Source organism: Anolis carolinensis, chromosome 5, assembly GCF_035594765.1.
Source record: "Anolis carolinensis isolate JA03-04 chromosome 5, rAnoCar3.1.pri, whole genome shotgun sequence".
NCBI classification, from domain to species: domain Eukaryota; kingdom Metazoa; phylum Chordata; class Lepidosauria; order Squamata; family Dactyloidae; genus Anolis; species Anolis carolinensis.
This window is the reverse complement of record NC_085845.1, coordinates 197436553-197458620: the sequence shown is the minus strand read 5'-3', so window position 1 is coordinate 197458620 and position 22068 is coordinate 197436553. Positions and strand designations below refer to the sequence as shown.

At 38.0% G+C, this 22068-nt stretch overlaps 1 protein-coding gene across 2 annotated transcripts; it reads left to right on the top strand.

Annotated features, from left to right (window-relative positions):
- The first annotated feature begins 2057 nt into the window (after window positions 1–2057).
- mysm1 (Myb like, SWIRM and MPN domains 1) lies at window positions 2058–20621 on the top strand. 2 transcript variants are annotated; one of them, XR_010006933.1, is made up of 21 exons: window positions 2058–2192; window positions 3394–3469; window positions 3615–3685; window positions 4601–4678; window positions 4800–4826; window positions 5397–5475; window positions 5884–5982; window positions 6796–7529; window positions 8555–8685; window positions 9369–9472; window positions 11926–12003; window positions 12683–12771; window positions 13326–13380; window positions 13464–13514; window positions 13981–14055; window positions 15122–15310; window positions 15510–15642; window positions 16509–16614; window positions 16712–16769; window positions 17969–18263; window positions 18296–20621. XR_010006933.1 is itself a non-coding variant. In XM_003220724.4 (20 exons), exons 1-20 carry the CDS (start codon window positions 2128–2130, stop codon window positions 18131–18133), a joined length of 2463 nt encoding a protein of 820 aa, XP_003220772.1. In that variant the 5' UTR covers window positions 2058–2127; the 3' UTR covers window positions 18134–20621. The 2 variants fall into 2 exon arrangements, 1 of the variants encoding a protein (XP_003220772.1); XM_003220724.4 differs by having other exon boundaries at window positions 17969–20621.
- Window positions 20622–22068: the final 1447 nt, after the last annotated feature.

The window sequence follows — 22068 nt, the reverse complement described above, 5'->3', positions numbered from 1 at the left end:
ATATATGGGGACGCAACATACAGTAGAGTCTCACTTATCCAATATAAACGGTCCAGCAGAACATTGGATAAGTGAAAATGTTGGATAATAAGGAGGGATTAAGGGAAAGCCTATTAAACGTCAAATTACATTATGATTTTACAAATTAAGCACCAAAACATCATGTTATACAACAAATTGACCAAAAAAAAGCAGTTCAATACACAGTATTTACAAATTTAACACCAAAACATTGTAATGTATTGAAAACAATGACTACAAAAACACTGGCTACTAACAAATAGACTAATAAAGATAGAATTGCATAAAATGAACTTACAGTAACAACACTGTCAAAATTTAAATCGGTAAAAAGTTCAGTCCTTGTTGTCTAGAGAAACAGCTGTGGATCTGGGTGGGAGGCAGACTATGTTGGATAAACCAGAACGTTGGATAAGTAAATGTTGGCTAAGTGAGACTCTACTGTACCTCATCAAAACATATTTTTTCAAATACGATTTGTAAGATAACATTTCCAATATTTTTGTCATTTCCCATTACGTTTGTGCAACACACACGTAATATGTTGTGACCCATCATCATCGGTGATCACTCGTGTTTATGATTATCTTCCAAGTGTGGTATCTTGGTGATGGGTCCATAGATGACTGCAGAGACCTATTCTTGACCTGCATGTTCTTCTGCAGTGAGGACATCGATTACCAGGTGGATTGGTGCTTAATTTGTAAAATCATAACCTAATTTGATGTTTAATAGGCTTCTCCTTAATCCCTCCTTATTATCCAAGATATTCACTTATCCAAGGTTCTGCCGGCCCGTTTAGCTTGGATAAGTGAGACTCTACTGTAATAATAATAATACTAATACTAATAATAATAATAATAATAATAATAATAATAATAATAATAATACAGTAGAGTCTCACCAATCCAAGCCTCGCTTGTCCAAGCCTCTGGATAATCCAAGCCATTTTTGTAGTCAATGTTTCCAATATATCGTGATATTTTGGTGCTAAATTCGTAAATACAGTAATTACAACATAACATTACTGCGTATTGAACTACTTTTTCTGTCAAATTTGTTGTATAACATGAAGTTTTGGTGCTTAATTTGTAAAATCATAACCTAATTTGATGTTTAATAGGCTTTTCCTTGATCAGTCCTTATAATCCAAGATATTCGCTTATCCAAGCTTCTGCCGGCCCGTTTAGCTTGGATTAGTGAGACTCTACTGTAATACTTTATTTATACCCCGCCACCATCTCCCCGAGGAGACACGGGGCGGCTTATTTATTTATTTATTTACAGCATTTATATTCCGCCCTTCTCACCCCGAAGGGGACTCAGGGCAGATCACATTACACATATAGGCAAACATTCAATGCCTTTTAACATAGAACAAAGACAAACAAACATAGGCTCCGAGGGGCCTTGAACTCATGACCTCCTGGTCAGAGGGATTCATTGCAGTTAATTGCAGCTAGCTTGCTCTCCCGCCTGCGCCACAGCCCGGGCTTACATGGGGCAGAAGCCCGAAACAACATAATTGAACAAAATAAACAACAACATAAACACAATTCACAGTATAAAAAGATAAAAACGGCAATACAATGTAAAACGAGAATATTGTAACAGTTAATAATATCAGTCAACCACCAGGCACAGTTCAATCATCTACATCGGTGGAGAAACTGAAGAAATAATGCAACAATAAAATGAATTAAGTGCATAGATAAGGACCTAATAAAATACAGAATAGAATTATAATACTACCTGGGGCTGATTATCTAATGACTGTCTCACCAAAGACCAACCGAAACACCTGACACTTGATTCCACCTTAAATTAATCGCTTGGGGAGGCATTGCTGTCCAAGACTGTATGTTGTGACACACACATACATATGCACATGTGTGTATTGGTGTTTGTTCGTCAAACTCACGCCCCATCTCCTGACAGGATTGTTTACTTCTCCCCTTTTTCTCCCGCCTTCTATAGCGCAAAGCCTGGCAAACCAGGTCTAAAAATGGCGACGGGAGCTTCGGTTCTCTCACTACGCATGCCCAGTTGGAGACGGAAGTTCCGGCCTTTGGGCGCTGCTTCCTGTTTCTTCTCAGGGCGGCCAGGATGGAGGCTGTGGAGGAGTTGGATATCGATGTGGAGGGAGACGTAGCGGCCGCAGCGCAAACGGGGTAAGCGAGGCAGGCTTGGGGCCTTCAGCTAGGCCTCAGAGGCTGAGAGGGAGAATGGGACACTACACTCTTGTGAATTCAGCCTAGAATCGCATTGGCCTTTTGAGCTGCAGCATCGCACTCTTGGCTCACGGTTAGCTTGTTTGCTAAGACTCTTAGGTCCCTTTCAAACCAGCTGTCGATCATCTATATCAGATAAGGACCTCCAGGTGTTTTTGGACTACAACTCCCACAATTCCTAACAGCCGGTAGGCTGTTAGGAATTGTGGGAGTTGTAGTCCAAAAACACCTGGAGGTCCCAAGTTGGCCCAGGCCTGACTAGAATCATAAGAAATGTCACTAAATGTAATGATGTTTAATATTGTTTTCGTGTTTGTGTATGTTAAATTATTGTAATGCTCTTAATGTTAGCCCATTTGAGTCTTCTTATGGAGAAAAAGAGAGATATAAGTTGACATAATACAGTAGAGTCTCACTTATCCAACGTTCTGGATTATCCAACGAATTTTTGTAGTCAGTGTTTTCAAGATATCGTGATACTTTGGTGCTAAATTCATAAATACAGTAATTACAACATAACATTACTGCATATTGTACTACTTTTTCTGTCAAATTTGTTGTATAACATGATGTTTTGGTGCTTAATTTGTAAAACCATAACCTAATTTGATGTTTAATAGGCTTTTCCTTAATCTCTCCTTATTCGCTTATCCAACGTTCTGCCGGCCTATTTACGTTGGATAAGCGAGACTCTACTGTAATAATAATAATAATAATAATAATAATAATAATAATAATAATAGACCCAGCCCAGGTTATAGAATCCTAGAGTTGGAAGAGACCTCGTGGGCCATCCAGTCCAACCCGCTGCCAAGAAGCAGGAAAATCACATTTAAAGCACTCCTGACAGATGGCCGTCCAGCCCATTTCAAAGCCTCCAAAGAAGGAGCCTCCACCACACTCCGGAGCAGAGAGTTCCAGTGCTGAACAGCTCCCACAGTCAGGAAGTTCTTCCTAATGTTCAGGTGGAATCTCCTTTCCTGTAGTTTGAAGCCATTGTTCTGCGTCCTACTCTCCAGGGCAGCAGGTGTTAACACTATGTTACTTTCACAGTGTATCAGAAATATTAATCCAATTCTTGCTTCTGAAAACATAAAGTTTCTTTAAATATGCAAATAGGTAACATGTTGCTTTTTTCCAGAAATTATGACGATCCATCATCCAGCTTGCTGCAAGATCATTACTTGGATTCGACGTGGAGAACTGACATGGGACTTGTAAGTTTGAATTAGAAATAAGCTGTTACTCATTCTGTGGCAAACATACTATATAAGGAATATTGACGCATTTCGAGAGGGATAGTTTGAACGTTAGCATATTGGAGGGGAAAGGCTGAATAATGATTATATATTTTTGTCTTAGCCATGGAGTCTTGATCACACAATTAGTGAAGAAAACAAGGCCGCAATTGAGAAGATGTTATTGGAAGAAGAGTATCCTTTTGCCATTAATTTTAACCAAAGGAAAAAATGGTACTCTGAAGCAGGTTTCAAATTAATGTGCCACCATTATTACTGTTTAAAAAATGATTTCTGAGAATGCAGTTTGAACGTCATCACCAGGACAGTACATTGAATGCCAAAAGCCTTATGTTGTTTAACAGCATTGTTGTGCTGTTTCTATTCTTGTATCAAGACCCTATTAATTAACATATCTTACATTTATTGAGTTCTAAATACATCTGTATGTCAGAGCTTACTACATACAAGAAATTTGTAGATTGTTATAACAGGAAGTTTTTGTCCCTGTGGTGTTTGTTTTGCTGTCTGTGCTCTTGTTTGGGAGATTTCATCTCTGTGATAATTGGATTTTGAAAAATTTGGCTTGTTGTGGAAACAAGGATTGGCAAAGAAAGCTTCAGTGGAGATCCTTTTCCCCCATGATAATAACTCTTCCAGGAGTGAATTTCCCTTCTGAGGGATAGATTTCTCCCTCTTCCTGTTGTCTCAGCCCCATTCTTAAGTAGGAGTCATTTGTAAGTCAGATATTTGTAACTTCGGATTGCCTTTAATAGGTATTTGAAATTTTTAGAAAATTATTTATAAAAATTGGAACATAATACAAGAACCTAATGCTGTTTGAGGACTGCAAGCCCCCCCCCCTCCCCCCCCGGGAAGCAGCTGCTTTGGATTAATTATGTTTTGTAAATAGACACACAAATAGGTTCTCTTCAAAGAACTGGGCTTTATATGGACGTATCTGCAATTGTGCTGCAACTTTGCTGGTACAGGTAACATCCACTAGATTATAACAGCATAATGTAGGAGAAAAAAAATAATAAATTATGAAAACTGCATAGATCAGAAACAGCGATAATGATGCCTTAGAAGATCCTTAATACACTTCAGATACTATTTGTCAAGTAAATCGCTTCCGGAAAAGCTTTGGCAGGAACTGAAGGAAAGTGATAAAAAGTGCATGAAAAGGTAAGTGTTTATGGCAGGGAGGAGAATTGGAATTATATATTAATTTCAAGATGGGAAGAATTCTGTTAAAAATTGATATAGTTTGTGTTGATTTTTGGTTTTTCTTCTGTTTTTTTTACAGTCCACACAAGAAAGAGGCGAAACTCATGTATGTCTTTCTAACATTACATTTAAGGGCAGAATGGCAATGCTGTATTAAGTTAAAAGTCAAATACTATTGATTCTTCTAGAAAGAAATAACTCCCTTCAATAATTTTAAGAATTCCTGTGCTTGCTTTTAAATCTTCCTTTTTTGTGGTTGAAAAATTGCAACATAATTAGTCTAGCTTTATTATTGTGTGCCTCCAAGTCATTTCTGACTTATGGCCACCCTAAGGCGACCCTTTCATAGAGTTCTCTTGGCAATATTTTTGCCTTTGCCTTCCTCTGAGGCCAAGAGAATGTAACTTGCTCGAGATCAACTTGTGGGTTTCCATAGCTGAATGGGGATTTGAACCCTAGTCCCTAGAGACATAGTTCAATAATAAATAGATCAATCGATTAAATGATTAATCTTGTCCTTTATTTCTTTTTTAAAGGGAAAGATTTATCATGTTGTTGTGTGCTACTCCATAGAGCTAAAGATATATGACATAAAAGTTACAATTTCTTAATGCACACCCCCTCACACTGCTTTATGTCACATACATTAAATTCAACCATATTCTATTTCTATTAGGTTACGCTCTCCGCCAAAATCAGCTACTGGATCATTGAAGTGGACAACAGAAGAGAAAGAGCTTTTTGAACAAGGACTGGTAGGTATCATTTATGGGTTACTTATTGACTGGGTTTAAAAATGGTATTATATTTAACACTTTCTATGGTACATTTTAATTTTTAAAAAATGCGATATACTACAATTTTACTTGTGGCCATCTCTAAGCTGTCAAATTTTGACTTTTGGCAGCACCAAGATGAACATATCATGGGGATTTTTGGGCAAGATATGTTCAGAGGGGTTTGCTTTTGTCTCCCTCTGCAGCTGAGAGAATGTCACTCAGTTGGTTTCCATGGCTGAGCAGGGGTTCTAACCCTAGTTTCACTGGTCCAGATAAATGCTATACACATTAATCTTGAGGGTTTTTTTAAAGGATTTAAAAATATACGATATGGTTTGATTTACCTAGGCATTCTGAGCAGAATTAATATTTATTTTCCATCAGACTAAATTTGGCAGAAGATGGACAAAAATTTCCATGATGATTGGAAGTCGCAATGTTCTTCAAGTAAAGAGTTATGCCAGGCAGTACTTTAAGAACAAGGTAAGCTTTATAAAGATGACCAATGGCAGGCTAGCGGACTAGCCATGTAGCATAAATCTGTGTTTAACTAGGGCTGATCTGGGCCAGCTTTTAAAAGCTATAAGCATGAAAAAAAAAAAGATTTAGTAATGTTGGTGGAGTGTGGGTACTTTCTGCACTGGATTTCCAAAATCTTCAACCAGCATGGCTACTGATTTCCTGGTAAAACTGTAATAATAATAATAATAATAATAATAATAGTTGTGGTTGTTTACCTTCCTCTCCTTACAGCTCAAGGAGGTGTACAACATAGTTAAAACACACAGATAAAATATAATATCATTAACATGCATATATTAAAATACACAGAACAAAAGTAGTGTTCTGTACTTTTTATTTTTCATACAAACATGTCTTTGGTATTTCTAAAGTACTTTGAAGAGCTCAAGTAGCACACAGGCCTTTTGAGCCACATGCACAACAAAAAAGGGCAAGTAAAGGAATGCCTTTGAAGCCTTCAACTTAGTGGTCTCCTGACCTAACTTTGATCAAGACAATTCATTTTAATTGGTGAGTGAAATCCAATTTACTAATAGATTGTCTTTCAAGGAAAAGAAGCTTCCTCTTTCCTCTTGCGGAGCAAATTTCATGCATGAGGAAGGGGGAATTCCTTTTTGTTTCTCCAAAGAGTATGTTCTGCCAACTTAGAGGGGTTATTTGGATATAAATAATAATAATTACTTGTATTGATATCAAAGAATTGACTGTCATTCTCATCTAATCTCTGTTCATTTGAATGTTATTTAATGCTTAACTCTTCTAAATATCTTTAAGGCCAAGACTGATGGCCCAGAGAAAGTGGAGCAACGGGGACCATATGTCAGCATTCCTGTTCCTAGCAGCAATGAGGATGATGAAGGAAAGACGGTGGCATGGGCAACTACGCTCTTAAGAGGCCGGGCAGATCCTAACTTGAATGCAGTGAAAATTGAAAAATTATCAGATGATGAAGAAGTAGATATTACAGACGAAATGGATGAGCTGCTTTCTCACATTCCTCAACAAGAATCTGGGAAGTGTGAGTTGTTTGATACTCCAAAGAGTCCATCCACACAAAGTAATTGGACAGTGCCCGCTTTGGATTCTGAGGAACACACACCGGCTGCCCTTCTCTTAACTGCAAAATACAGTCCAAAGCCAGAGGAAAGCCCAGCTGAGACTCCAGAGACTGTGGTGCCGTCTTCGGAGAACAATAGTCATGATCCACTGAAGCCCGAGAACGAGGAGGGTGACGAAGTAAGGACACCTGATTGGTTTTCCTGCCCAGAGCTTTGTGGAGAACAAAGAGATTTCAATGAAAACAGTATTCTTGCCCATCCTTCTGAGCAGCCAGAAGAGGATAGCCACATGAACGCTGAGGAGCTTAAGCCGCCTGATCAAGAAGTGGAAATAGACAGAAATGTGATATCAGAAGAAGAAAAACAAGCGATACCAGAGTTTTTTGTGGGACGCCAGGCTAAAACACCTGAACGCTACCTGAAAATTAGAAACTATATTTTAGATCAGTGGTATGTAACAAATCCCTCTTGTGAGAAAATTCACAGTTTGTGGATGACATCTTCCTGACCAACATTTTCTATCCCCTTGTAGTCCAAAAATGAAATGTTCAGGGCCTACTGGCCTGAAGATTTAGTTAACTTTGCACACAAGAGTCTGCTTTTCAACCAGATGATTGGAAAGCTGTGCACGAATTGTAATTTTGGGGAAAGGCAAGATATAAATAGAGGGGAAGATTATAGAAATGAAACCACTTAGTCAAACCTATCACTGACTACTGGATAATCCAACATCATTCCACAATATTGCTGTCATGCTGACAAAATGTAAGGAAATACTTCTGGAATTTTATATAGAATTTTAAGAAGATTTTGAAACCAGAAGTAATACAAACAGAATAGTGTTTTTCATGTTGGAACCTCCAACTCTGTATTTGGTTGACAACACATAATCAGCATAAAAGAAAACCCCATGTCCTTATGAGGGAAAAAATATACTGTTTTTAGAAGGGATGCCCACAGTGTTTTATACAATGCCTGAAAAAAAACATTTTTCTCATGAGATATATCTGGCCCATGCAGCAAAGATTCTTTGGAAATGTGTTTCATAGCCGTCCTTGTGTAAGGATTAAAAGAAATGTGCACTGTAACTTTGGGTTCCAATTTGCAAAATATTGAAATTTTTGATTTGTTTAATCTCACTGTATGGCTTGTAATTATTACCAATACGAGCTTTTCAGGAGCAGGTTTGATGTTTCAGTTAAATCTGATTTCATTTTAAAAATGTGTTTATCCCATCTTTCAAAAATGATAGCTTTCCCAGACTTACTCTATACTCTCAGATCATTAAGAAAACCTTCTGAAAATATAGAGTATGTAGCTGTGTCTGAATGGGATAGATCAAATTTAACAAACTTGTAATTGTATTTGCCTGAATTGTGGGCTAAATGTAACATTTCAAACAGAGCACATTGAATGTCTGATCTCAAACCATCACTTAACTTTTGTCTTTTGCTTGTGGTTCTATTTTACGATAGGGAAAGAAGCAAACCAAAATACTTGAACAAAACTTCAGTACGCCCAGGGTTGAAGAACTGTGGTGATGTCAACTGCATCGGACGCATACACACATACCTGGAATTGATAGGAGCAATTAACTTTGGATGTGGTATGACATAAACTTTGATTTTTTGTTTTGCATTTGTATCCTGCTTCTTAACAGGAATTCAAGCCTCTACCCCTCTGCTTTCATCCCTCATTTCTTTTCTTCTCTCCCCTCATACTTTTCCCCCTTTCATGGGTCCCCTTGGGAAGATAGGGTGGGATATAAATAAAGACGATGATGTTGATGATGATGACTTATTATTTGAGAATTAAATCCATAGAACAAACAGACTAACAGAAATGTGTATGAATTGTGGTATCTTAACAGGCTGAGAAAAGGAGGTCACTGTGATTGGGATCAGGAATTGTTTTACCTTATGCAGGACTTTTTCTGCTCTTCCAACAAATATATATTTATTCCCATATATGTCCTACCCTTTTGAATCTTTTGCAGTTATTCTACCTGTGTATGAAGACTTAAGACAGAGTTCAAAACACTTTGGGATCCTTCTTTGGCTTAAAAGGTGCTCAAAGTGTTGTTCATATAGCTCTATAAATGGGCTTTCCATTTCTATGTTGGTCTTGGAGACCACACAACATACACCAATGCATGGGAGAGGCTTTGATTAATGACACTGTGGCTTTGATATTGTGTTAGTATTAGAAATAAAACCACAATAAAGTTGCCATTAGGTTGCTGCCACTAGGAGTTTTAGCCTAAATAACCATATTATATTAATTTTACAGAGCAGGCTGTTTATAACAGGCCACAGACTACTGACAAAATGCGCCCCAGAGAAGGCAAGGATGCTATTGATGCGTATCAGCTTGTGCAACGGCTGCAGTCTATGGTAAGATGAAAGAACATATGGCACCAGAAGTCTCATTTTTTCCCCTTCTTTGTAGCTCTTTGTGTTTTGATGTTTACAGCACATTATCTACTTCATCATAATCTTCTTGTTCCTGATAGATAACTCTGGCCATAATACATTTTCTACTGAAATTCTGCAATTCCTACTGTGTTTACTTAAGGCTTCATAAGTCAAATATTTCTTCAAACTATAAATGTTTGCCAAATATGTAAAAAGTGCCTCTAAACTAAAAAAAACCTGTATGTTTCTGATTTATGAATGAAGAAAAAATCAAATGATTTTTTATAATCTTTTAAAAAGTGAAACGAATAGAACAATGTGTTGGCGAAGGCTTTCATGGCCAGAATCACTGGGTTGTTGTGAGTTTTCTTAGCAAGTGGAGTTTATATATCTGTGGAATGTTCAGGGTGGGAGAAAGAACATTCCCCAGATATATAAACCCCACTTGCCTAGACCTCACAACCTCTGAGGATGCCTGCCATAGATGTGAGTGAAACTTCAGAAGAGAATGGTTCTGGAACATGGCCGTACAGCCCAGAAAACTCACAGCAACCCAAATAGAACGATATATATACAAGCCATATTCATCCCTATTCCTACCAACTTCAGCCAACTTATTAATGGGAGTTACTATACACTTTCAATATCAGTTAATGCTACCTACTGTATTGAAATGGAAAATCTGACTGTGTAGACTGCCAGATTTGCAGATTTTTATGTTGAATCCATATCTTGGAAATCATGAATTCCATCTATAGTATTAGCCACTTGCAATGAATTACTGTAAGGGGGCTTATCGAGATTTTCGTGAAGTTATATTTAAAAAAAATAATGTAAGGAATGGGATTGTTTTAAAAAAGAAATTGAGCATAATTTTTCTAGTTTTTTCCCCCTCTCAGATTAGTTTTAAGTAGCTGGGATTTTGTTTTTTCTGAAACGAAATCAGGGCGACACAGTTATACGATAATAATAATAAAGAACATTTTGAGGGCTTTGCGATGGATTACATATTTAGCTGTTGGGTTTTTTAAATTCCTTGGCAAGCTTTGTCCATTTTTTCATTAATATTGTTGAGACCAGGCAAAATGTGTAAAGTGAATTTCACAAAGTTAGTGTTGAACCCTTCTGATCACAGTGCCATGCAAGAGTCCAGAATATAAACAAACAGTTTATTGTAAAATATGAAAAGTATTGGAAAAATTCAAGAATAGGGAAATAGGATGTATATTCAAAAAATGTTTAGCAGTAAGTAAAATCCAACAGTAATCCAAATACAGTAGAGTCTCGCTTATCCAACGTAAACGGGCCGGCAGAATGTTGGATAAGCAAATATGTTGGATAATAAGGAGAGATTAAGGAAAAGCCTATTAAACATCAAATCACTTTATGATTTTACAAATTAAGCACCAAAACATATGTTATACAACAAATTTGACAGAAAAAGTAGTTCAATACACAGCAGTGCTATGTAGTAATTACTGTATTTACGAATTTAGCACCAAAATATCACAATGTATTGAAAACATTGACTACAAAAATGCGTTGGATAATCCAGAACGTTGGATAAGCGAGTGTTGGATAAGTGAGACTCTACTGTATCTCAATCACAAGAACAGCTTAAGACCACAAGCATAAGGTATCCATAGAATATATCATAGGAATATTGAAACCACCAATATACTTGAATCCCAAAACCAAAGGCTTAACTTGGAACATGGACCAGGAACTCAGGCTTAGCTTCTTACTCTAAACACTACGTTGCCTGAACTAACTTGAAAGTAAACAGCTTGCCAATTAAAAGCCAGCCATGAAAGCATTTTGAATTCCCTGAAATCTCTCCCCAGCTTTCCCACACAAACACTCTGCTCTGTGATGTCTATTGTCTGCTCTGATCTGTAAATGAAGGTCTGTGTTGATTTCCATATTCCAGGAGCTTCAGTACCACTTAATTCTCTGCTTGACACTTCCTTATCTAGTGTCTCTGACTGCTTGGCCTGACCTTGAAGGCCTGCACTTTCACAGTCAGCTTTCTCAGAGAAAGAGGAATCATTCCCTTGACTTAAAAGTTCCTCACTTGGTGCCCCCGGGAATCCCACAATCCTCTCTAAGACATCAGTGAACCCATCAGTCTCAGGCTGATCTACAACAGTTAGAATGGGCTAAGAGAAAGGAGGGAGCTGTCATCCCCTGTCATCTATACACTCAATGAAATAGTGCAGACCATTCTGATGTGAGATGCTGTGGAGATACTGGTGTGTAGGTGATTCTCTTAAAACATAATTGGCTGGTTACGGAATATCGACACTTGAGTCAAATCAACCCTGGTTCACCAATGGCCTGCATTCTACTAGTTATTAGGAATGTGACTGTCCTGATTTGAATAGCCTTGGCACTATTTAATACTTATATTGGTGTCTTTCTGTTTGGTGCAGCGTACAAGGAGGCGGCGAGTCAGAGACCCCTGGGGAAATTGGTGTGATGCCAAAGATTTGGAAGGACAGACATTTGAGGTAACATTACTGAACGTGACAAAGATAAGTGGACCTGTGACAAAAGGTTTCATTTATAGCAACTGTGGCACTTGAATAAGCTACCAGTATCACTTCCAAAAAGTTATAACCATAGTAAAGGTAGTAAGTAAAGGTTTTCCCCTGACATTAAGTCCAGTCGTGTCCAACTCTGGGAGTTGGTGCTCATCTCCATTTCTAAGCCGAAGAGACACCATAGACCACCGAAGAGCCGAAGAGACACCATTGTCCATAGACGCCTCCTAGGTCATGTGACTGCATGGAGCGCCGTTACCTTCCTGCCAAAGTGGTACCTATTGATCTACTTACATTTGCATGTTTTCAAACTGCTAGGTTGGCAGAAGTTGGAGCTAACAGCAGGTGCTCACTCCGCTCCCCGGATTCGAACCTGTGACCGTTTGGTCCACACATTCAGCAGCTCAGCCCTTTAACATGCTGTACCACCAGGGGCTCCCATAGTAGATCTTCCATATTCACTGGTGTTTAGAGTTCAGGACCCCAACCAAAGTGACATATTGGACAACAGTGATTATAACTAACTATCAGACATGTTGCATTCATGACAAAGAGCCCGTTTTGCTTAAACTCTTTGCTTTTAGTGAGCTTAATTTTCTCTTAGTGTGCTAAGTTAGTTTGCCTAATCGAGATGCTTCGTTTACAGCACCTTTCTGCTGAGGAACTAGCAAAAAGAAGAGAAGATGAGAAGTTTAAAGTGCCAAAAGCCACTAAAGGACAAAGACATACCAAAAGGTTTCACTTTTTTATGTCTGTAGTGTCTCATCTTGCATGTATTTTTGCTTATAAGCAACACTTGGGCAGTAAATCTGTGTTTAAACCTTAGTTAGTTAAATCAACTACTGTTTAGACAAGAAGTGAGATATATTAAAACTTTCCTCTTCCATATATAGCAGCCATGGGCAAACTCAGGCTTTCCAGGTGTTTTGGACTTCAACTCCCACAATTCCTAACAGCCTCAGGCCCTTTCCTTTTCCCCCTCAGCCGCTTAAGCGGCTGAGGGGGAAAAGGAAGGGGCCTGAGGCTGTTAGGAATTGTGGGAGTTGAAGTCCAAAACACTTAGATGGCCCAAGTTTGCCCATGGCTGCTAATATACAGGGTTGTTGTATGTCTTTCAGGCTGCTAATATACGCTTGAACAAATTAGAATAGCATGTATTGGAATGGATTATAACAATACTGGGATTGATAACTTGAGTAGTGAAAAAGCCATGTGACTCTATGCTTGTAAATGAGTTTTGCTTCTATTACCTATATATCTTCAGAGAACTTTTCTTTCATTTTTTATAGTTCATTTGATCCCTTTCAGCTGATCCCTTGCTGTTCCTTCACAGAAGAGAAACCAGTAAGTACGATTTCAAAGATAAAACAAGAGCACGTCTTTGTTTTACTTAAGCCAGCTTTTCCTTATCGCTTTTATCTTTTTAGGAGCCATTCCAAGTGAGAGTAACTGCAGAGGCACTTCTGATTATGGATTTGGTAAGAGTTGGGTGAAAGATAAAATTACAATCCTTTTGTTCTGTTGCAGCAGACCTGGCAGTGCCTTGGTCCTCCAGGTATTAGCTGGATTTTAGTTGTGTTGTTGAAGGCTTTAATGACCAGAATCACTGAGTTGCTGTGAGTTTTCTGGTCTGTATGGCCATGTTCCAGAAGCATTTTCTCCTGACGTTTCACCCACATTAATGGCAGGCATTCTCAGAGGTTATGAGGTCTGTTGGAATTTAGTTGTCAGAGTCCCAGCTTACACAACCCGTGGTAGATGATGAAAGTTTTAGTTCAACAACATCTGGAATATCACATGTAATCCACCTTGTTATGCACACTTTAGTACAGACTTAGGCTGCCTGATGTGGAATACTGTTGATTTGTCTTTAATATGTCAGCTAATGTTTTCCTGCAGAAACTCAAAAATAATACTGAATAACTCTTTTCTTCAATTTTCTAGCACGCTCATGTATCCATGGCAGAGGTAATAGGTTTGCTTGGTGGAAGATACTCTGAAACGGAAGGAATAGTTGAAGTAGGTATTACTTACGTTGATATTTAATTATCTCTCATTCTAATGAGCCCTTTTTTGGTAACATGGCCTAACGCAGGGCGATCTAGCTTAAAAATATTATTCTTTGGTCTACAGTTCTCTGTAGACCTCCATCTCAAGTGCAGTTGGTGGGGACAAGAGAGAAAGAATCCTTTAATGAACATATTTGAGGACCTAGAAACTATTTCACCATGCACTTTATGAGACTGATACTGATTGCAGTTGTTTTATACCAGCAGCTATTGTTGCATTTTACTGATCTTAACCAGGGGGATTTTGTGATGTTTATGTTGGTTGTTATTGCTTTTGTTATGGTTTTGCACTTTGTATTTTGCGTGTTTATATCTTTGAGTGCTTTGTAAGTTGCCACGAGTCCTCTGGGAGATGATGGCGGGGTATAAAGTTGTTTATTATTTATTTTTTTGACACAGCAAACAAGATAGATATGCTGGATTTCGTATCACAAAATCACAAGTCGAACACTTCCCAAGTGTCTAGGACTGTGTGATGTATTTTATTATTATTATTATTATTATTAAACTGAATAAAGCAATATGAGGTTTACATAGTTTTTTACATATTCAGCACTAAGCATTGGTTTCAGAGACTCCTTTTTACCTTTCGTGCTAGGATCGTACAAATCCTAAAATTCATTTGTGACCATCCGTGTAAGAGTTTTGAAAGAAACTCGGATACCTTTAGGATTCAAGAGGCCATTATCTCTTCTGGCAGTCTATGGCGTTTTAATCATATTCTGTGTTTATTGTGTTTTAACTAAATTGAAATTAGTTATTTTAATGTATGTATGTTTTAATATATGCTTTTATGTTTTAATATGTGCTTGTATACATGTATTTAACTGATCTGCCTTGCCTTTATCTAAAAAGGAAAGGCAGGTAGTAAATAAAATTATTATTATTAGAAACACAACAAGAAGAGTCCACAGCAGACCTTTTTTTAATAGACCTTTTTAATAGAGGCATATTGCCACTGACAATAAATCACTGGCTTTTGGATATGTTTAATCTTCCATATTGTTTTACTTCAGGTCTGTACAGCAGAACCGTGCAATAGCCTCAGCACAGGGTTGCAGTGCGAAATGGACCCAGTGTCTCAAACGCAGGCCTCAGAGGCACTCGCTGCTCGAGGCTTCAGCGTCATTGGCTGGTATCACTCTCATCCTGCCTTTGACCCTAATCCCTCAATACGAGATATTGACACACAGGCAAAATACCAGGTAATGTTTGGGAGCAGGGCTTGTTATATTGCTAGGTGGTTTCATTATGAACTTTTGGGAAGAAAACGTAATAGGTAGTGTCTGTGAGAGCTCATTTATTGATCTTGGACTATTATATAATGTATTGACATTTTAAGTCATGGGCTGGGGGATTTATCAGAAATTTTGTTTAATTCCCACTTATATTTTTCTCCGTCAGAGCTATTTCTCAAGAGGTGGATCAACGTTTGTTGGGGTGATCATAAGCCCTTACAATCGAAACAACCCTCTTCCATATTCCCAGATTACTTGTCTGGTAATCAGTGATGAGACAAGTTCTGATGGATCCTATCGTAAGATATTTATGAATTTATTTCATCCTTATCTGCTGCTCATTTAAATTACAATTTAAAAACAGAAAAATAAGAAATTTTACCAAAAAAACTCCTGTCTTTGAGTTGTCATAAACCAGATGCAACTTGATAGCACATATCAACAACATGGAAATGTATGGGGAGTTTTTACAGACCTTAAGCTTAACGTTTTGGTGAAGAAACCAAAATAAATGTCTGTGCAGATATTTGTAAATGTATGTTTTAGTAATTTGAATGTGTTGTGGTGATGGAAAGGCAAGGTATAATCTGAGGTTTGCCTCCTTTCTCTGCTTTCGAAATATGGCACCATTTTGTCTAGAAATGAAGATTTGTTTGACTTGGCATGTTTAAAAGGGCATGCTCCTATTCAAGTGGTAATTTGACTACAAGAATGGAAGTAAGAGTTAAAGAGGAACAAGCAACCACTACATATAAACATTTTTTGTTTTTAGTAATTGAGAATTGCTCTCCAAAAGCCACAAAATACCTTCAAGTAAAGTAGCACAGCCTCTAAACATCTTATTTTAGTTAAAAATAAAGGCAGAGGTTGGTTGAAACCAGAAATGAACTTTCTAGTTTCATTCCTTCTGATTTTGGGAGAAAATGGCATATCCTGCATTGAGTCTTTGCAGGGAGACTTTTTTGACCCTTTGAAGCTGCCTGTCCTGATTTAGGGCTTGGGATCTGCATACATTTCCTTTCTCCTTCCCATGTATATGTATTCGTTGCATCTTCTTTTTGACAAAGATTAAGACATTTGTTTCTATAAATAAAGTGATGCATTCCATAAGAAAAAAGCATGTATATTGTATTAAACGTGATTCCTTTGTGTGTGTGACTTACAGGTCTGCCATACAAGTTTGAAGTCCAAGAAATGTTGGAGGAACCTCAGTGGGAACTAGTATTGGAAAAAACTCGATGGATAATTGAGAAATACAGGCTGTCTCATAGGTGCGTGATTGCTTAATTTCTACAATTGGTTAATAAGCTAAATTTAAATTATTAGTCCCATGTATCTGATATGGTTTTGACTTAATTCTTTCAATAGCTGTGTGCCCATGGACAAAATCTTCCATAGGGATTCAGACCTGACATGCCTGCAGAAGGTAATCATAACACATTCTTTGTTTCTTAACTTGAAAATCCCCCAAACCTTTGTTAACAATAGAAATGTTGGATAGAACTGGAACTTAGTCATATTTAGGTTACATCCATTGAAACCAGTGAAGTATCATCAGATTAATGTTGAAGTTCAGTTTAATAAAATCCAGTTAATTAAATATGGGCTAACTGGGCTGGAAGAATGTATAAAAAGAAAGTGGTTATGCTTTGTTTGGGTTGCTGTGAGTTTTCTGGGCTGTATGGCCATGTTCCAGAAGCATTCTCTCCTGACGTTTCGCCCACATCTATGGCAGGCATCCTCAGAGGTTGTGAGGTATATTGGAAACTAGGCAAGTGGGGCTAATATATCAGTGGAATATCCAGGGTGGGAGAAAGAACCTCTTGTCTGCTTGAGGCAAGTATGAATGTTGCAATTGGCTACCTCGATTAGCATTGAATGGCATTGCAGCTTCAAAGCCTGGCTGCTTCCTGCCTGGGGGATCCTTTGTTGGAAGATGTTAGCTGGCTCTGATAGTTTCCTGTCTGGAATTCCCGTGTTTTCTGAGTGTTGTTTGTTATTTACTGTCCTGATTTTAGAGTTTTTTAAAATACTGGTTGCCAGATTTTGTTTTTTGTCTGGAATTCCTCTCTAACAACCACCATGTCAGACTACACTGAGAAGCCATTGAAATCCACAAGCATGAAGACAATTTCAACAGAAAGGAGGAAACCATGAAAATAAACAAAATCTGGCAACCAGTATTTAAAAATCTCTAAAATCAGGACAGTAAAGAAACAACAACACTCAGAAAACAGTAGGATTCCGGTAGGCTGTTAGAAATTGTGGGAGTTGAAGTCCAAAACACCTGGAGGGCCAAAGTTTGTCTATGCCTGCTAACCTGTTCTAAATTTAATTTGTTGAAATAATTCAATAAGAAAAACAAAAGGGTGGGATGGAATTTTTTACTAAGGAAGCTAAAGAAGGTTAAGACAGAAAGGAGGGGGAATTGGAGTTGTTATGACTAACTGAACTAGACGGGATGGATAGATAGATGTAGATATAAATAGAATGCAGCAGTTGACATCATTTCATTAAATAATTCAACAATGATTTACCACATTTCAAGAAGTCAGAATAGATGCCGGTTAGGTGTTCTTTATAAATATCACTATTTTTTGTTTCTGTCCATCACTGTTAAACTAGCTTCTGGAGTGCATGAGGAAGACCCTGGACAGTGTAGCAAATAGCTTCATTGCTGAAGAATTCCTGGCACAACTAGAGAACCTATTCCTTTCAACCTACAAGAATGAGGAGTGGAATGATGCTGCTGAAGAAAATACCACGTGTCCGAACGACCTCCCTATATAATGGTACTGAAAAATATAAGCGCTCACTTTAAAATAAGGCTGCAATGCGAACGAGTGACAGGATCTAGTGTGGCTGAAGAAAATGATAAAGATGGAATGAAGCAATCATGGCAAACTAGGTGACCTCTGACATGGACTCACTACAAACTATGTGAACTCTGACGTGAATAGAACAATTGCCCCATGTTGGTTGTTCAATGATAATCTTCCGGTTCATTCTGGTGTTTGCAACACTACTGTGCAGTCTGTTTCACTGTTCAATGGAAACTCAGGTGTTAGCAAACATATTTGTTCAATTGATAAATTCAGCTGTGTTGTATATTGCTGAGAGCTGAAAAAAAGCAACAAACAATATTTTTCATTTATTCAATTGTTAGTACTCCTCACGGTCAGTTCCTGCCTTGAGCGTTGTTTTTTGATGCATCTCCAGTCCAGTCTTGTTAAATTGAATAGCAAAGGAAGATCAGAAGAAATAACCCATCATACCAAATCTTGCTAACTAACAGATTGTAGATTTGAGAAATTGGCTATGCCTGTAAAATAAGACATTCCTGCTCAGTGGTCAGACAATGAGGGAAAAAATCTGCCAAGCATGGCTTGCTGGATATTAATGAGCCTAAAAAAAATTATTAAGACCATTCCCCAGAAAACCCAGATATATAATAATAATAATGATGATGATGATGATGATGATGATGATGACAATGTACATATCCGGCATTGCCTGGGTATCGTTGGGAATGCTGCCTGTCTTTCTCTTCCTTTCCTTCCCTCTCCTCATACCTTTTTCCCTTTGGGTTGCTGTAAGTTTTCCGGGCTGTATGGCCATGTTCCAGAAGCATTCTTTTCTGGTGTTTGGCCTGCATCTATGGCATTGAATGCTAATCATGGTGGCCAATTGAAATATTCACATCTGACTCAAGCAGACAAGAGTTCGTTCTCCTTATTCCACAGATATATAAACCCAATTTTCCTAGTTTCTAACAGACCTCACAACCTCTGAGGATGCCTGCCATTGATGTGGGTGAAACATCAGGAGAGAATGCTTCAGGAACATGGCCATATAGGCCAGAAAACTCACAGCAGCCCAGTGATTCTGGCCATGAAAGCCTGACAACACTTTTCCCCTATCTTTTTCTTCCTTTGTTCCCTCCTTTTTCTTTCTCCTTTCCCTCCATACACATGCCATCTATCTTTCTTAGTGACAGCACAGAAGGCCATTTCACCTAGCAACAGCCTTTATAGTACAGACATACACACATGCCGACATTAACTCTTAGATAGATAGATGGATAGATTTCTATTCTCTTTTGATTCAGCTGCTTTGCACTTTAATCAAGATATAAAAGTAGAATATAAACAAACAAATACAACAGCAGCAACAACAATAGTATATAAAGGACACAAAGGAGCCAGAAAGCCTCAAAAGGATTAAAAGAACAATAGTATTAGGTGGGCCTTTTTTTCGGAGCCAGATCTTACTATCTAAGTGCAAATTGTAGATTTGCAAAATTTGCAATGAGTGTATAATAAGCCGTTCTTGCTCAGTGATCAGAAAGTGAGGAAAGCTTACGGAGTAGTATAAAGTAAGGATATTCCCCATAAAAATAAAGAAATACATACTAAAATACAAAATATGTAAAAGATACAATGGAGCCAAAAAGCCCCAGAAGAATTAAAAGAACAATAATAGCATCACACTCCAGGTGGGCCTTGTTTTGTGAAGCCAAGCATTGAAATTTACCTCCTTTAGTCCTTGGCTTTGCTAGGCCAGGTGTAATTAAGCCAGCATGCTAATTGTGCGTCGTAAGCATATCCATCCAAGTATGCATGATAACACTTTTTCCCCTAAATGGAGACTATATTCAATCAAATGGTCAACATAATAAAGATTCCAGAATCATAGTACAATAAGTGAAGTTGTCTCAACGTGGCAGTAATCTTTTGGGTTAATTTATACTAGAGTTGACCCATTGAGAAAACTAGTCAAAAATGATTTAGTTTTGTCCCTAAATGTGTATCTGTTGCATATGCTATAGCCACTTATTTATCCTAGTGAAAGACTATAGCACGTATGGGCCAACTTGGGCCCTCCAGGTGTTTTGTACTACAATTCCCACAATTCCTAACAGCCACTGACTGTTAGGAATTATGAGAGTTGTAGTCCAAAACACCGGAAGGGCCCAAGTTGGCCCACGCCTGCTCTATAGTGTGGTGCCAAGTGATATTTCAAATACTCTTTTTATAAAAAATGTATACATCCATGTTGTAAATGTGTGTTGTAAATATTGTGTATTTGTACAGAAAAGACTCAATACGTTTACTTGACCCCCCGCCCCCTTCCATGTAAAAGCACAGTAGAGAGACATCCGCCTCGTAATATTACATTTTATCCCAGTAATCAGGAGTAAAACTCGTAAGTATAAACAATGGAAAAAAATTCTTCTCACAGCCATACTTCAATAAAATGTGGAAATGTTTCAACTGTATGTTCTGTTGTTTCAAATTGATCTTTTTGGTACATCAGATAAAGAGAAAAGATTTTGCACATGAAATTAGTATAGATTTCTTTTTTTTAAGCTTCATTTTGTGCTGTACCTTTGAAGACATTTGTACCTTTGAAGTAATTCTACACTGTAGAATTAATGCAGTTTTGACACGACTTCAGCACAATCACAAGTGGGTCTTGATTTATCTATTAAAAAACAAGCCTTCCTTTCCAGGCTTTTAAAGTGTGAAGTGTTTTAAGTCATTTTAATTGATGTGTATGTTTTAACTCTAAGTATTTATATACGTACTGGATTTTTAGGGAAAAAATGCTGTGGGCCTTTGTGGGGTATACACATTCCAAATAAATAATATAAAAATAACTAATGAAATATTAAATAAATAATTACAAAGAGCAGGATATAAATATTCGAAATAAATAATATAAATATAACTAATTAAATATTAAATAAATAATTACAAAGAACAGGATATAATTATTCCAAATAAATAATATAAATAGATACCCACACAGATAGGTAACGTAAAGGTTTTCCCCTTTACCAGTCATGTCTGACGCTGGGGGTTGGTGCTCATCTCCATTTCTAAGCCGAAGAGCCGGCATTGCCCGAAGACACCTCCAAGGTCATGTGGCCGGCATGACTGCATGGAGCACCGTTACCTTCCCGCCGGAGCGGTACCTATTGATCTCACATTTGCATGTTTTTGAACTGCTAGGTTGGCAGGAGCTGGGGCTAGCAGCAGGCGCTCATTCCGCTCCCGGGATTTGAACCTGGGACCTTTTGGTCTGCAAGTTCAGCAGCTCAGCGCTTTAACACACTGTGCCACCAGGGCCCCCTCACACAGATAGATACCTACATAAAAACTCCAACCATCACACAAGTTAAAAAAGAAGCACAATTAAAGAGCTGGCAGACTGTGCAAAAAGAATCTGTGAACCCTACTTCCTCCAAGGTGAACTGAGCCACCTAAACTGGACCCTACAGGCCAATGAACATAAGAAAAGCTGCAAAGCCAAGAACAAGCCATGAGAGGAAAGACAAAGATCCACCCAGAGGAAAAGTGCTCTTACCATACAAAAAGGGAACCACTGACCGCATAGGCAAACTGATGAAGAAACACAACCTACAATCTACAGACCCACTAAGAAAATACAACAAATGCTACATTCAGCGACGGACAAGAGGGATCCTCTCACCTCTGTAGGAGTCTACCATATACCATGCAGCTGTGGACAAGTCTTATAAAATTATTATTATTATTACAGAGGGACCACCAAACATAGCACTGCCTAGACACGAATCAAAACACGAAAGGCACTGTAGACTGATTGAGCCATAGCAGAGCACTTGATGAACCAACGTGGACACAGCATATTGTTTGAGGACACAGAAACTTAACACACTTAACACTACTATGTCAGACTAC

What these genes read in the sequence shown, in the direction of transcription:
- mysm1 (XM_003220724.4), top strand. Translation starts at nt 2,128, where the DNA reads ATGGAGGCTGTGGAGGAGTTGGATATCGATGTGGAGGGAGACGTAGCG. An exon ending in GGAGAACTGACATGGGACTT is followed by an intron (nt 3,470 to 3,614) that starts GTAAGTTTGAAT and finishes TTTTTGTCTTAG; the next exon opens with CCATGGAGTCTTGATCACAC. An exon ending in GATAAAAAGTGCATGAAAAG is followed by an intron (nt 4,679 to 4,799) that starts GTAAGTGTTTAT and finishes TTTTTTTTACAG; the next exon opens with TCCACACAAGAAAGAGGCGA.